General features: G+C 33.2%; 1 protein-coding gene across 2 annotated transcripts; it reads right to left on the reverse strand.

Moving 5' to 3' along the window:
• Positions 1-1273: 1273 nt before the first annotated feature.
• On the reverse strand, positions 1274-11696 carry LOC108207338 (beta-adaptin-like protein B). 2 transcript variants are annotated; one of them, XM_017377792.2, is made up of 15 exons: positions 11418-11696; positions 10840-11037; positions 10652-10765; positions 10236-10486; positions 7380-7515; positions 4581-4760; positions 4345-4437; positions 4050-4261; positions 3885-3948; positions 3600-3779; positions 3253-3345; positions 2695-3071; positions 2323-2512; positions 2044-2247; positions 1274-1778 (listed from the first exon to the last, which is right to left on the reverse strand). In XM_017377792.2, the coding sequence occupies exons 1-15, from the start codon at positions 11502-11504 to the stop codon at positions 1479-1481; spliced, it is 2679 nt and encodes an 892-aa protein (XP_017233281.2). In that variant the 5' UTR covers positions 11505-11696; the 3' UTR covers positions 1274-1478. The 2 variants fall into 2 exon arrangements, with proteins under 2 accessions (XP_017233281.2, XP_063943203.1); XM_064087133.1 differs by having other exon boundaries at positions 10840-11057; positions 11418-11553.
• Between the last annotated feature and the right edge of the window lie 2688 nt (positions 11697-14384).

A 14384-nucleotide genomic window follows, 5' to 3' on the forward strand; every position in this document is an offset into this window, starting at 1 on the left:
GTTTTCCAATAAATGTGTTCGAGCTCGAGTTCTTAACCAACCGAGTCGAGCCGAGCCGAGCTTTTATCAAGCCGAGCTTGAGCTTGTTCGTGAATATTTATTGATAATATCACATTAGTATCATAGAATCTCTATGATTTCTATTTTCTTTTTACCGGCCTTTTTATTTAGGGCAAAATTCATGTACCGATGCTACATGATGTACAATTGTATGTGTTTTTTCACCTTAATTGTGATAGAAAGAAACAACACTCCAATTTTTAATCCAATTCCAAACAACTACTGTACCATCTTGTACTTATAAGATAAGTTGTTGGTTTTACATGTGAGGAACAAGTCTTCAGATAAGTTGTTGGTTGTACATGTGGCAATGAATCCAACCCGTCGTTCAGATAAATTTAAAATAAGGTTATGTGACTTAATATAATGAATAATTTTATAGATCTTAATTAAAAGTTGACATTATTTTGTGAATTTTAAAAATATACATTAATTTGAAGATCTTAACAGTAGACATTAATCTCTGACCGGTGTATTCAAGGACTAATTCTGGCTCGTGCAGCAGCCGCAGACACTTTATGTTGTGTTTGGTTGTGATGAATGGAATGAAATGAGTATAAATAAAAGAAATCAATAGAGTATAGGAGGGAGGACTTTCAGAAAAATGAATGAGTGCAAATTTCGTATGCCGAGATTTGGGTAGATAATAGATATGACAAGGAATGGAGCATTTCTTCCCAAAATGGAGGTTTTGAGCTCTAGTTAAGATTGATAGAAACGGAATTCAACAAAATTATGATTCAAATCTCGTTCCATTCCTTCCATTTTCATTCAAGGTGTCTGAATTTTATAAAGCAAGAAGTATTCGCCATGTAGCTGCTAACAGTTGACAGATCTGACAAATCTGACAAATCTTGACTTATTTGATAAGCTTAGAGCTTAAAATGTCTATTTGGATAATTTCGACTTATTAATGACTTATGGGTTATTAAATATATAATAATAATAATAAAAGTGATTTATGAGTAATCTATGACTTAAGAGTAATTTTTATCAAAAAAAAGTTCAAAAAAAATTAGCCACTGAAAAAAATACCTTAAACTAACTTCTGGCTTTAAGTCAGCTTCTGGCTTATTTCTAACTTTAAGCCAACTTCTGACTTGTTATAGAAACAGACATTTTTAAGTTTAAAGTCAAAGATAAACTTAAAACCTAAGCTTTAAGCCCAGGCAAACAGGCTCTTACTAAATCATTAATACCAATAGACTGCATAGACCGACTAATAATGCAAATTGCAGCATCAAAATTAATTTAGAGTTAACAGTATATTCAGTAAACAACCTTTAAGAGAAAAGGGGATCAACTGATGGAGAAGTAGTTGGAAAAAAGAAAAAAGAAAAAAGAAAGCTAAAGGAGAAAGGTAAGGGACTTTTTTTTTTTTTTTTTTTGGGGGGGGGGGGGGGGGGGATGTATGTCAATTAACTTTTAAGAAGGCTTTCGAGGGCTTCAAAGAAAAGAGAAGCCATTTCAGGATTAGGTGTTTTAATTGCACACTTGAGACCAGGAATTCCGACCACCATTGTTAGTTCAATTAAAAATGGGATTGCTCTAGGGATCTTGGCCGAGAGGTACAGGACTTCCTGGTTCGCATTTTTACGCTTTGCAATAAAAAACATATTCGATGAAGCCAACCGGTCAAGTGTAGCTTCCACACTATTTATCACAATGGCTGGAAAGTCCCTTAAGACCTCGTTTGAGTCGGGCAATGACTTCCATGTCTGCAATGTGGAAAGAAAAGCTTTAATTTCTATTCCAGAAATTTAACAATGTATAAATATTTACAGAGTTACAAACTTATCCCAGCCTATCCTGGAAAGAACATAGGCAGCTTGATTTACAGAATATTATTGGTGACTATAGATTAAAACTCAAAACCATATATATACTAATTTTCAAGTACAGAATATCAAATGTATTAATCAAAATCATTCATATACTAAACGGGTTTGACTTTGAGACATTCAAAGAGCTGTGTTTTGTTACCTCAAGAAAGGATGTGCGCTCCATCCTCCCATCCTCAGTAAAAAGAACCAGTAGTGAAATTTTATCATTGTAGTACCACACAGGTTGCTGAGAATTTTTCACAGCAACCTGTAGAAGTGTGTTTGGTGGACCAGGAGCTACATTTTGGAACAAAACCATAGGAAGAAGAGTTCTGGCTGATGACCGAGGTTGCACTTGAGGGACCTGGACACAGTAGTATATAAAAGTTTAAAACCTTCCTAATAGTGAAACCTGTGCTCCATTAGAAGATAATGGTACCTGCAGTGGCCCAGCAGCCGCAAGGCCAAATGTATTCTTGTTGAACTGAATCATGAACCCGTCAAGGGGAACCTGTGTATTGTTCTCAAATAATATGCAGTAAAATATCTGGCCATCTTTCCTTATCAGTTGCGCGCTGATTTGTAAACCTTGACCGCTTGAGGCAGGCAACATAACTGGCAGAGTGAGGCTGCAAGCAACACGAGAATATTATGCTGGTATATAAGATGCCAACCAGTCTGGCTGATTTGAAAAACTATACTACATTTGGTTGCTCTATATTTAGCAAAAAAAAAAAAGAACTATACTACAGATCTGATATAGCCAGTGGTTTGGAATCTGGTGCACTAATTAACAGTACTACAAACTTACACATCGGCCTGGGCTACAACAGCATTACTACTACTATTTCCATCCCCCATCAGATCAAGTAAATCTGGTACAGGAGCTGCATGGACAGCTTGTCGTGCTACAGCATGAACATTGATTGAGGAAGGTGGTGGTGATGCTCCCCTCTCGATTCCTTGAGAAGGCGCCTCTGAATATCCAGGTTCCCCTCCGTCTGGGTACTCATCTTCTTCAGGTCTTTGAGTACTTCTTACACGAGTTACAAATGCCTCTGGGGGCTTGTGATACACAGAGGATAATGTGGCAATGTTGGCAAGAAGCTCGTCAAGAAGGGATGGATCAAGAAGGTTTGAGTCATCACTTATCACAGGCTTCTCAGTCAACACAACATCCTTTGCTGCCTGAGTCATAAAACAACTCTCTTATATTGAGAATAAAGGAGTATAATAATTCCAAGTTTTCAAGGCTAAAAGTTATAAGAAACATAATACAATACGATTAAGGCTCTCTCTCAATATATGTGTGTGTCTGTGTGTGTGTGTGTGGTTTATAAAGTTTTGGTTTTTATAAGAATTTCCATACCTCTGGATCAGTTGAAAGAAGGCGCCAGTATATGTATGCACGATCTCGTAAATCTGGATTGTCAGTCTCAACCGTGGCATTATTCAATACAACCTTCAAAAGTAATAATAAATGTTTAATGTGTAATATTTGTGTGTGTGTGTGTAACTAAGAAACAAGCAAGCAACTCCGTCTTCTTGTTACTCTGAAGTAGAAACAGAAACATCAAATATAATAAGTACACAATAAAAGCAGCCTGCAATATGAGCACATATTGCAGCATTGCAAAACAATTATTCTGTTCAAAGGAGTGGTAATTCCCTGAAGGATAAATTAAAACACTATCATGTATTTTTTCAGAACAGTACCTGAATCATCTGCTGAGGGCCTTCAGTTGGTTTTTTAAGAAATAGTTTAACAGTTGCTGTCAGCAATTGCAACTGAACTTGAGCAGGTTCTTCGGGGAAGGTCTCTAAAAAGCTTTCTAGGAGTTCATCAGCATTGTCAATTCTTTCCGCATATTCACCAATGATCCAAATCATTGATGCCTATGAATAAAAGAATATAAAAGACTTGGCAAAAAAAGGATATAAAAGTGGATAAGCAATTAAAACAATTATTTACTATCAAAACATTAGATTTGTTTTAGTTACCTTGGCCTCAGGCTCGTCTAATGTATCTAAACTCTCACACAGTGTCGCAATGATGGACTCATAACTGCAAACCAAAATTTGATATTGCCATGTGACAAGGCAAGGAGAGCTCTACTTTATTAGAACCCCGTCATTCATTCAAAAGAAAAAGAATGATAAACTTACGTATTAGGATATCTCCTAAAAATATCTTTGATGACTATAATGGCCTCCTGAACTACATAGTTCACTTTAATCTTGATCAGCTCGAGCAGAACGCTTATGCACCGCTCAGCTGCTCTATCTAACTTGATAGCACAGCGTCCGATAGCACGCACAGCTCTTCTGACGAAATCTACATCCACTTCTGTAGCATATTCTTTAAACTCCAATAGAACCTGGTGAAAAAACACTTAAAATTGAAAATATCCAATGGGATGATAATAAATAAGAAAAAATATAAATACCAAGCTCTGCTTACCTGGTCTATGTTTCTGTCTGAAGCAAGTTTGATCATGATTTCCAACTTTTCCATCTTCACATAAATTGGATCATTATACTTGCAGAAAAACACCTAGCCGGATATTAAAAATTAAAAATAAAATTACATGACACCCCAGAAATATTTAAATAAATTGTTAGAATGAGCAAAAAATGAATCACAAAAGAGATCACTTGTATGGGCCTTGGATAGGAAAACAAATCACGTTGTATCACCTTAATTTCATGAGCAAGAATTGTAGGCCTTCGTTGTACAATAAGGTTTATGTTTCTTAGAGCCACATATTGGATCTCAGGTTCTGCAGACAGTAATGTCACAAGAGGTGGAGCCATTTTCTTGCAAAGGTTACGAACCACATCAGGACTGCTTATAAGTTCCATTTTTTGAATAATCATCTGTACAGCAAAATAAGAGGTCTTGAATTACAGTCAAAAAGGATGATTACATGATCAGAAAGAAAGTATTTGCATTGGCAATGCGTTTGTAGTTTTCATTTTAATTTTGGTTTGTATTTGAGCAATTGAGCTATATATATGTATGTATAGGGTCCTACTCCATTATCTCCTTAAAATAAAAACTAGAAACTAGGATAAAAGAAATTTTAGATCACATCGAAATATAGCACATATGGTATGCAACTTGATCATTTGGAGATGAAGAAAAATACAATTATGTGGGATCATGTGTGGGAGGGTCTATTTTAGTTGTGTTCGATGACTTCCAGGTAGGGGTACGTAGGGGTGAGCATTTGGTTCGGTTAACCGAAAACCAAACCGATTACAATTCAGTTTTGTTAACCAAATTAAAGTTTTTGGTTCGGTTTTTGGTAGGTAAATTCTTAAATTTCAGTTTTTCGGTTTTTTAACGGCGGTTAATTGAAAACCGAACAAAATATTTATACTTCTATTCAATATTTATATTTTAATTGACAAGCAGAGACTAATACATAGTATAGATGGCGAGAACTATACTCTGTTATTTTTAATAATTGTTGCAATGTGTTTATTGAGTGAAGTCTATTACTTATATTTGCTGCACTTCGTCAATCTGCACGACCACAGGCCAGGATGATGAAAGAAGAGCAGTCTACATCTCTCCGGCCAGCAAACCTAGGAATTATCATTTACTGCTAATCTGCTATAGTCAAATGTCGACCATGATGCAGGCTTATTTAATTTCAAGTGCTCCGACACATTTTCTCCTTGTTTTGAATGTATACTCGTGATATATTTGAAAGTTTAATCTTTTGATGTTTTAAATCTGTGATTCAAGAAGTGTAAACTTGAATTTTCTGAATTTTTTTTTAATTTCAAATTTTTAGCACCATGGTTAAATTTCGGTTTTTGGGAATAAACGAAATATTATTTTCGGTTCGGTTCTAAAACGGAATTTAATCAATTCAGTTTTCATAGGCATTTTCTTGACATTTCAGTTTCGATTAACCGAATTCTAATTCGGTTCGGTTTTTACTGAATGCACAACCCTGCTTTTCCGTGTATTTTAATCAATGTTCTAAAAGCTCATTAAGCGGCTGCTTAATCGGGGCCTAAGAGCAAGTCCAACACTATGCTAAGGGGTTCCCTAAAAATATTATTAAATAATATGTCTTAGTGATTTAGCACAAGATTTAGCACATGAGCTCCAATAGTACTCCCTATATTCATTCCCTATTATTATAATAATATTAAATTTAAACAACTTTGGTGTGGAGGAGAGAGGGAAATGATGTGGAGAAGAGAGAGAAATGAATATTTTAATGATAAAAATAATTTAGGAGTGGCTAGCATATTCTAAAAATAGGGAAGGGGAAGCTTGTGCTAGTGATTTAGCACATCACTAGCATAGTGTTGGAGTGCAATTTTATCCCATATTCCCTATTTTTGGATTTAAGACTTGATTTAGCACACCTATTGGACTTGCTCTAAAGCACTTCGATTTTGTACTAAACAGGTGATTAAGCATTTTTGAAAATTAAGCGGTCATTAAATGGATTAAGCGGTCAAAATGATGTTGACTTGCTAATTTTTAATTTTATAATATTAATTTTTTTTCTAATATATCTATAATTATATTAAAAAATTAAAAAAAATGCTTTATTAAGAATATTATAAATTTTAATTCTTACCATGATATAATTTTATTTTTAAATATATTAATATTATAATAAAAATTTTAAATATATATAATTAATCTGATCAGTGACCCGCTTAAATTTCTGCTTAAGCGTCCGCTTAACCGCTTAAACACTAGAAGGTCCTCCCACCACTTAGAATCGATTTGCGCTTTTTACAACTCTTATTTTAATTGCATGTGGGACTTCTATAGTAGAAGTCACCACACACAACTAAAATACACATCTCACATAATCCTCTACATTTCTAAATTTAATTTTTTCCCTCAGTTTGTGACCTTTTTTCAAATCTGACTACACTGTATTTTTCTTCATCTCCAAACGATCAATTTGCATAACATATTGCTATATTTCGATGTAATTTGAAAAAAAAATTTATTTAGTTTCTAATTTTTATTTTAAAGAGATTTCTAGTAGTGTAGGACGAGCTTATAACCCATGCGTTGCACGGGTGGCTTATATATTTTGTTCCTTTAATATATATATTTTTAAAATTAAAATTTCTTTTAAAGATATATTTATGTTAAAATAACATGATTTCAGTTAAATTAGATTTTTAAGTAATCAATAAATATGTTTAGGTTAAATATTTTTAATGGGTATGTTAAATATGTATTTTTATGGACATATTTGACAAATTTTTAATAGTTAAATCCGTCAAAAGGCTTATAAAAAAATAAGCCCGAAAGATATGTTTAATGAAAATGTTTAAATGTGTTTTAGTTATAATCAAAAAGACCATTTAAATTATGTTATTAATAAAAGAGGTCCGCAAACAGGTCTAGTTACCGAACAAAACTTTTAATGTTTCAGCTTGAATAATGTATATATAACACACACACTAACAATGGGAAAACTATTAATGTGACAAATACCGACTTGCCTTGATAGCTGAAAGGACAACAGCACAATTTGCATGTTGTAAACGTGGAGTGACACGCTCCACAATACTTTCAGCTTCACGAGCATCAACAGCCTTGTACTTTGAAAGTGCATCCAATATGAAAACTTGACCCCACCTGAACAAGTATATTTATGTTGAACAGAGATGCATGCCATTATTGATACAACTGACCACCTTTCAATTACAGTCTATGATTTGAAAATTGGAGACAAAGTAAGGATCCCCGGCAAACTTAAAGCATCAAAGTTTGTTCATTATTGTCTAAAATTGACTATTTAATTCACATAAATTGCACCCAGGGCTAATATCCAGAAATACACGACAAAATCGCATAGTAACCATTGCAAATAGAGAGGTTGTAAATAGTGTTAATTACACCAAACATCCTCTAGATCAGGGAAATGAGAATTTCCAATACGAGGTTTGCCTGATTTGAATAATAACCCAGAACAAAAAAGTTGAAATCTCGATAATGTAACCCTTCTGAAACAGGAACCATATTCCTATTTAATCCAAGCATATATTAGTAATATGAAAAAGCTTGCAATTGACCCAAGGAGTGGTCAAGGACAGAGTCACAAAAGAAATGTATACACACGGTCTAAACACGTGGTTTTGCATAATAGGGTATCTGTAATCAATTATTAGAGCAAATAATCTACAGTAAAATCCTACCACAAAAGTGATATAACTAAATATAAACAAATCAATGATTACAACTCATGTTGTTTTGCTAGCTAAGACAGCCAGACAGGACATATAACAATACCACTTGCAAGAACTTGCTAAGTTCAAATTTATCTATAAATTCAGGCCTGCTTATACTATTATATGAAAAATATCTTTGTGAACAAATTGATAAAACTAAGGGTTATACCCTAGTCCCACATCCAAACATGTGGAGCGATGAGGGGCAATTAGTTCACTATATAAGCTTTTAGTACTACTAAGTACTACCAAGTGCAGGTGGGCTTTGTAGTTCACCCCGAGTTAGCTGTATTTGGGCTAGTTTACTTCTAACTTAGGTTGGATTCAGATTCCAGGCTGACCAAGATTTTCGATTTATGCTCAAAATTGACCAGGGTTGTCACATCATGTGTGTGTGTGTTTAAGGCTGCAAACTCGAGCCGAGTTCGAACAGAGTTGTTTTGTCCACAAATTATGTGTTTATGATTTTTACTCAACCAATACTCATTCGTAAAATGACCTATAGTCTTAGAGCATATCTTGTTCTATATCTTTATTATAGAACAAAAACTAAAAATCACTCCAATAGTGTTTTATATCTTGCGCTAAAATAAAAGAATGTTATAGTTTGTTCTGAATACAGAACAAAAGATAGATGGAGCTATATTTGTCACCTCACCATAAAGTGAAAATAGTGGGGTCCTACTCCTTGGTGTAAAGTTGGGTTAAAAAAATAATTTTGTATTTAAAGTAGTGGGGTACTTGGAGAACAAGTTGTATATGGAACAAATATACAACCAATTATCGGAGACATGTTATTTTAGCACCAAAAAATCACTTTTTGGTGCTAAATTATAGCAATAGCTCCATTTATTTTAGCACAACCATTGGACTTGCTCTTACAGGTTACATCAATATTAGTATCACAATATTGTAATAATTAAACACTCACACTTACACTCGACTCACAAACAATTCTCACTTGTCTATACTCGACCAATTCCAATTTGTACAAGATATATCCAAAGCAAGATCTAAACATCAAAATAATCATAAACTTGCACTAAATTCATAGGTAAAGTATACACTTATTCTTGTCTTATGTCCCATTCCATCTCCCATGACAGTTTTAATGATAATTGCTTAAAATTTGAGAAAAAGATTTCTAAAGTTGACTTTAGACAAATTACCTAAAGTCATATACATTTTGTGTATGAAAGTTGAATGAATATAATTCACACCCCTTGTAATTCCAAAAATAGCCTTAATCTTGTATTGAAATGTCTTTAAGTTTAGGTAATTATCTAAAGGTGACTTTAGGGCCATCAAGACCTTGAAACTTTCATTTTATATATTTAAATTATTCATGATATTTCAAATTCAAAGATATACAAATTTTATCCAAGTCGATCATAATATTTCAAATTTTAAGATATTATACAAATTTTAGTTAGACTAAGGTTCGTTGATAAAACTGAACAAATTTTCTTATTCAAGCTCGGGTTAAATGTTAGTAAACAAATGGAACTGAGCTCACTTATACGAGCCGGGCTCAAGTTTTGTTCATGAACAATTCTGTTCATTTGCAGCCCTGTGTGTGAAGGCAACATTGAATCATTATTTGATCATCATTATTTACATATAATTACATATAACATCATAAACAATTTTTTGTCACTCAGATCATCTCCAAGAGGCTCTCTACATGAGGTCCTAAGTAGAAAAATAAAGAGTCTTGGTTTAAATAGAGCTCCAATAGAGTCTTAAAGGCTCTATTCTCATCTCTCTCCTCTCTTTTATCTCCCCTCTATAGGAGACTCCACATGGCTCTTAACTTATTTTTGTGAACAAAAAATTCTTTACCTCCTATTCGTCAACCATTTTTCTCTCTCTTTTCGTTCACGTATTGATAAAATATGAAATAGAGAATGATTATAAAGAGTATTGTTGGAGTTGATGCTCTTAAAATGTACTACTAAATTACCAAAAGCTATATATTTTATACTATATTTAAGACCGAACTAGGAGACTCTTGGAGATGCTCTTACATTACGAAAGAAGCATTCAATACAAGCATCCCTAGTATCGCAGTTCTATTGCATTACCACAAGCTACGAGAAGTAGGCAAACTTTTAATTATGAACTTACTCAGTGCATTCATTTAGAGCAGTAAGAAGTTTTGTAAGAGTCTGACTGGTGATCTGAAATACAGGCCTGCTGCTGTTATCTTGAATTTCTGCAAGAGCCGCAACAGCATTTGCCACAACCATAGGATTATTGTCGGATATCAGATTTTTAAGAGCGTCTAAAAACCCTCTATCTTCAACTAGCTCGGCATTAATGTCATACAGTTTAGCAACACATATTGCTGCTGTCTTGCGAACATATGGATCATCATCCTGACACATGGATATATTAAGCTCATAAAAAAAAGAGAAAAAAATACAGATATGCGGTAATTTTCACAAGCACCGTTACATATGAAGCCTAAAACTGGAAATCTAATATATTTAAGAGATATAGGTGTATTCAGACAACATGATGGACAGTCAAAAAATAGCAACCTTGAGACATCTCTGAAGGGGATCACAAAGATACTCTGTAATCTTGTCGACACGAATGCATCCCATCGTCCGTACAGCCAACGCACGAATTAGAGGATTTGGGTCTTGTGAGTCCTGAGAAAATACACAGCCCATAAGATATTGAAGAGTATTATTATTAAAATAAAAGCAGATTTTATACTAATTACCTTAACAAAAGTATTAACAGCAAGTATGGCGAGATCAGGCTGGCTTTTAGCATAGTTTATGAGATATAGATAAACAAGCTTCTTAAGCTCCAGGTTTTCCGTTTGCATGCAATTCACAACATCCGTGAATAGAGATGAAACATCTTTCCCAACAGTCATGGCAGCAATCACTTTTCTGACAGCATCCTTTCTCTTGTCCTGCATGCCACAAAAATCGGCTGTAACGAAAAAAATTACAATTCGACAACAAACACTGCTGAGAGCCAAAAAGTATTTACAAATATTAACTTGTAGAACCAAAAAAAAAAACCGAATACATCCAAGCAAACCCGAATAATTAAGAATTACACACTTGTAGATTACATAATAATTCACAAAACACAAGCCCTTTCTGAATGAGCCCTGATACAACATGCTTCAATCAAATACGAAACTCAGAATCTCAATACAAGCAATGTAGATTAAAATAAATGAATGAATAAAAGTGTTGCCATGTCTATAACCTAATCACAGGGCAAGATGAATAGATTAAGATCTGTAATAGGAAATGTGGAAATAATGAATATATATAAACAGACCTTATACTGAGAATTGAGTTCCTCTTTGAGCTCAGGGATTTCTCCCTTTTTAGTGGTGGAGAAATACTTGGAGTCATGGCCGGTCATTTTTCCGGTGATCGGAAAGATGCGAAATTAGGCCGGTGGAGAACGTCGCAAACCGCCCCACTGTGTCCGCGTCTTCGGATTTAGAACGCTTCTGTTTGCCTATTCTTCTCTTTTTTTGAAATCTATTTTCTTTTTTCCCCCAAATTGCTGCCACTTTTATATAGATAACTGTGTTGGCATCCAACTATGCTCATATGTGCACATTAACCCTCAAACTTTAAATATGCCCCGTGTAGCTCTCCAATTTTATAAAATCGGACAAATTAGTGCAGGTATATGAATTATAATTTATAATTTGGGGTGTCTGGAACCCATTGTCACTGTATATTATTGATTATTAATGTCTGAATATAACTAAAAAGACCTCAAATATCATTTATTAACATTGTAGTGTTTTGCTCGGGTTAAGAAACTGGTACACGATTCCTCCCAAATTGAAAAAACTAAATTATCTAACGTTAATAACTAGTATTTGGGGCTATTTTTCCCAAATCTGTTACTCTGGACATTAGAGCAAGTCCAACAGTATTTTAGTGAATGCCTTATATATATAATAAAATATAATGTCCTAGTGATTTAGGACACTATACACATACATCTAATCCAACAATATGCCTTATCTTCATGTCTAAATATTAAAATATTAATATATTTGAATACAACTATATATAAGCCAAGTATGAAAAGGTGTGAAAAGAGAGAGAAAATGAATATTTTATGCATTAAAATGGTTTAGGACAAGTGTGGTAGTGCCTTATAAATAAGGCACATGTAGTGTGTCCTAGTGTTTTAAGGCACCACTAGGACACTGTTAGATTACATCTTTATCTCAAATGCCTTAAATTTTAACTCAGGACACTGTTATAGGGCAGTGTTGGACTTGCTCTTAGAGCAAGTCCAAGAGTGCCTCAAAATCCTAAATCAAAATTTAAGGCATTTGAAGCAAATGAGTGCTCCAACAATGTTCTAGTGGTGCCTTGAAACACTAGGACATCTCTCAAATGCCTTATTTTTTAGGCACAAGTATGCATGTCCTAAATCATTTCTACCAATAAAAAATTAGTTTTCTCTCATTTCAACACATCTCTCTCTCCTCTCCTCTTCCTTTCCCTCCAACAATAATTCAAATATATTACTATTTTAATAATAAGGCACAATAATAAAACATATTGTTGGAGTTGGTATATCAAAATGATGTCCTAAATCATTAGGACACTATTTTTTATTATATTTATAAAGCAATTGCTAGGACATTATTGGGCTTGCTCTTACGTCTTCATTTTGTGAGATCTGGAGCCGTTTTTCTATAATTTGAGCTAGCTTTCAAGGTAAATTTAAGCTTATCTTTTCTTTCCGATACTAAATTCTTCCTCGTTTTCTTTTCAGTATTGATAGTTTATATATACAAACTAGACTAAGGGCCGTTTGAGTGAGTTTAAAATAAGTGATTCTTGCTTAAAATAAATAAGTGGAGTAGAAATCAGAAGCAAGATAAGACTTATAAGTGATTAAAGTGTTTGGGAAATAAGTAGAAACCCTGAAACAAAAGCTAGCATTCCTAGCTTTTTATAAGTGCTTCTTGACTTATTACACAAACGGTACGAATAAATACTCCTAACTTATAATCCAGAAGCTGGACTTATAAGTGCCAGCCAAACACCCACTAACATTGTATTAATATTATAAACACAGTCAAATAATAAATAAAAATAGTGAGTATTACACAAATATTAAAAAACATAATCAATGTTTATTGGAAATATATAGATAAATATTCTTTCAAAATATTTGTCTTTTAAACTCATTTGTCCAACAAATATGTATACAAAACTCATTTTTGTTAGCCACAATTATCAGAGTCAAAACTCAACTACATCCTTTACTTCATAACTTCAAACTTTTACAGAGGAGATATATATAAAGAAAATGATAGTATAAGAAGAATTTGAAATTTATTTAATTTTTTGTTAAATGAGAATTTTATAAACACAAAACTGCATAAACAAGAGGTACCTCTAGAGGAGAAACTGAATTACTACATATTAAAACTCTAATGCAGAAAATACTAATACAAGTAGTAAAGAGTTCGTGGCCTACGAATTTTTAAATAAAAATTTATATTTATCATATAGTGAAATGAGTGATAATTTCATATAATTTATGAATTTTTGAACTTTGATAAGTAGATAATTTTTGTGATTGTCTACTGGATTATAAGGAGTTGTGGTGCAGTTCTCAATCTCTCATTTTGTATAAATAATTGATGCATTCCTTTGGATTTAGGTAAACAACTATAAAATAAACAACCACCTAAATTCTTTAATATAATTGATAATAATTCATCATTTTGCTATTTTGCTACTTTACCCAGTCTAAGTGTTATATAAACATGATCAACACATAAAAATCATAATAAAGACACAATTAATACGAAATCTCAAATCATAATAAAGACAGTGAAAAGATGTTTACCATCTTTATGAAGAATAACATAGTGTCTATCTAGCGTCAACATTGGTCATATGTATTGTTATTTTATCCCGAGTGGCTCAGTTCTCTAAAACTAACCAAAAAACTAACCAAAAAGGAGCATATTTGAAATTGTTAGAAAATACCACATCGCTTTTAACCAAAAAGCTAGTCTCCGAAACAAATAGTCTGTCAAATAAAAGCAATGTTAAGATGTTTAGCATCCACTTAAAACACAACATCAACATCAACTTATGTGATCTTTAATTAGAAAATATGTAATGAGTTTAGTGATATACATGTAATATGACGTAATAGTAAACCGAAACAGTAATAAAATTAACAAGATAAACCGACACAATTGAGAAAATTTGATGACCGAATATAATAGAAAAAACCTCTACAAGTAAG

Source organism: Daucus carota, chromosome 2 (assembly GCF_001625215.2).
Source record: "Daucus carota subsp. sativus chromosome 2, DH1 v3.0, whole genome shotgun sequence".
In the NCBI taxonomy this organism is placed as follows: domain Eukaryota; kingdom Viridiplantae; phylum Streptophyta; class Magnoliopsida; order Apiales; family Apiaceae; genus Daucus; species Daucus carota.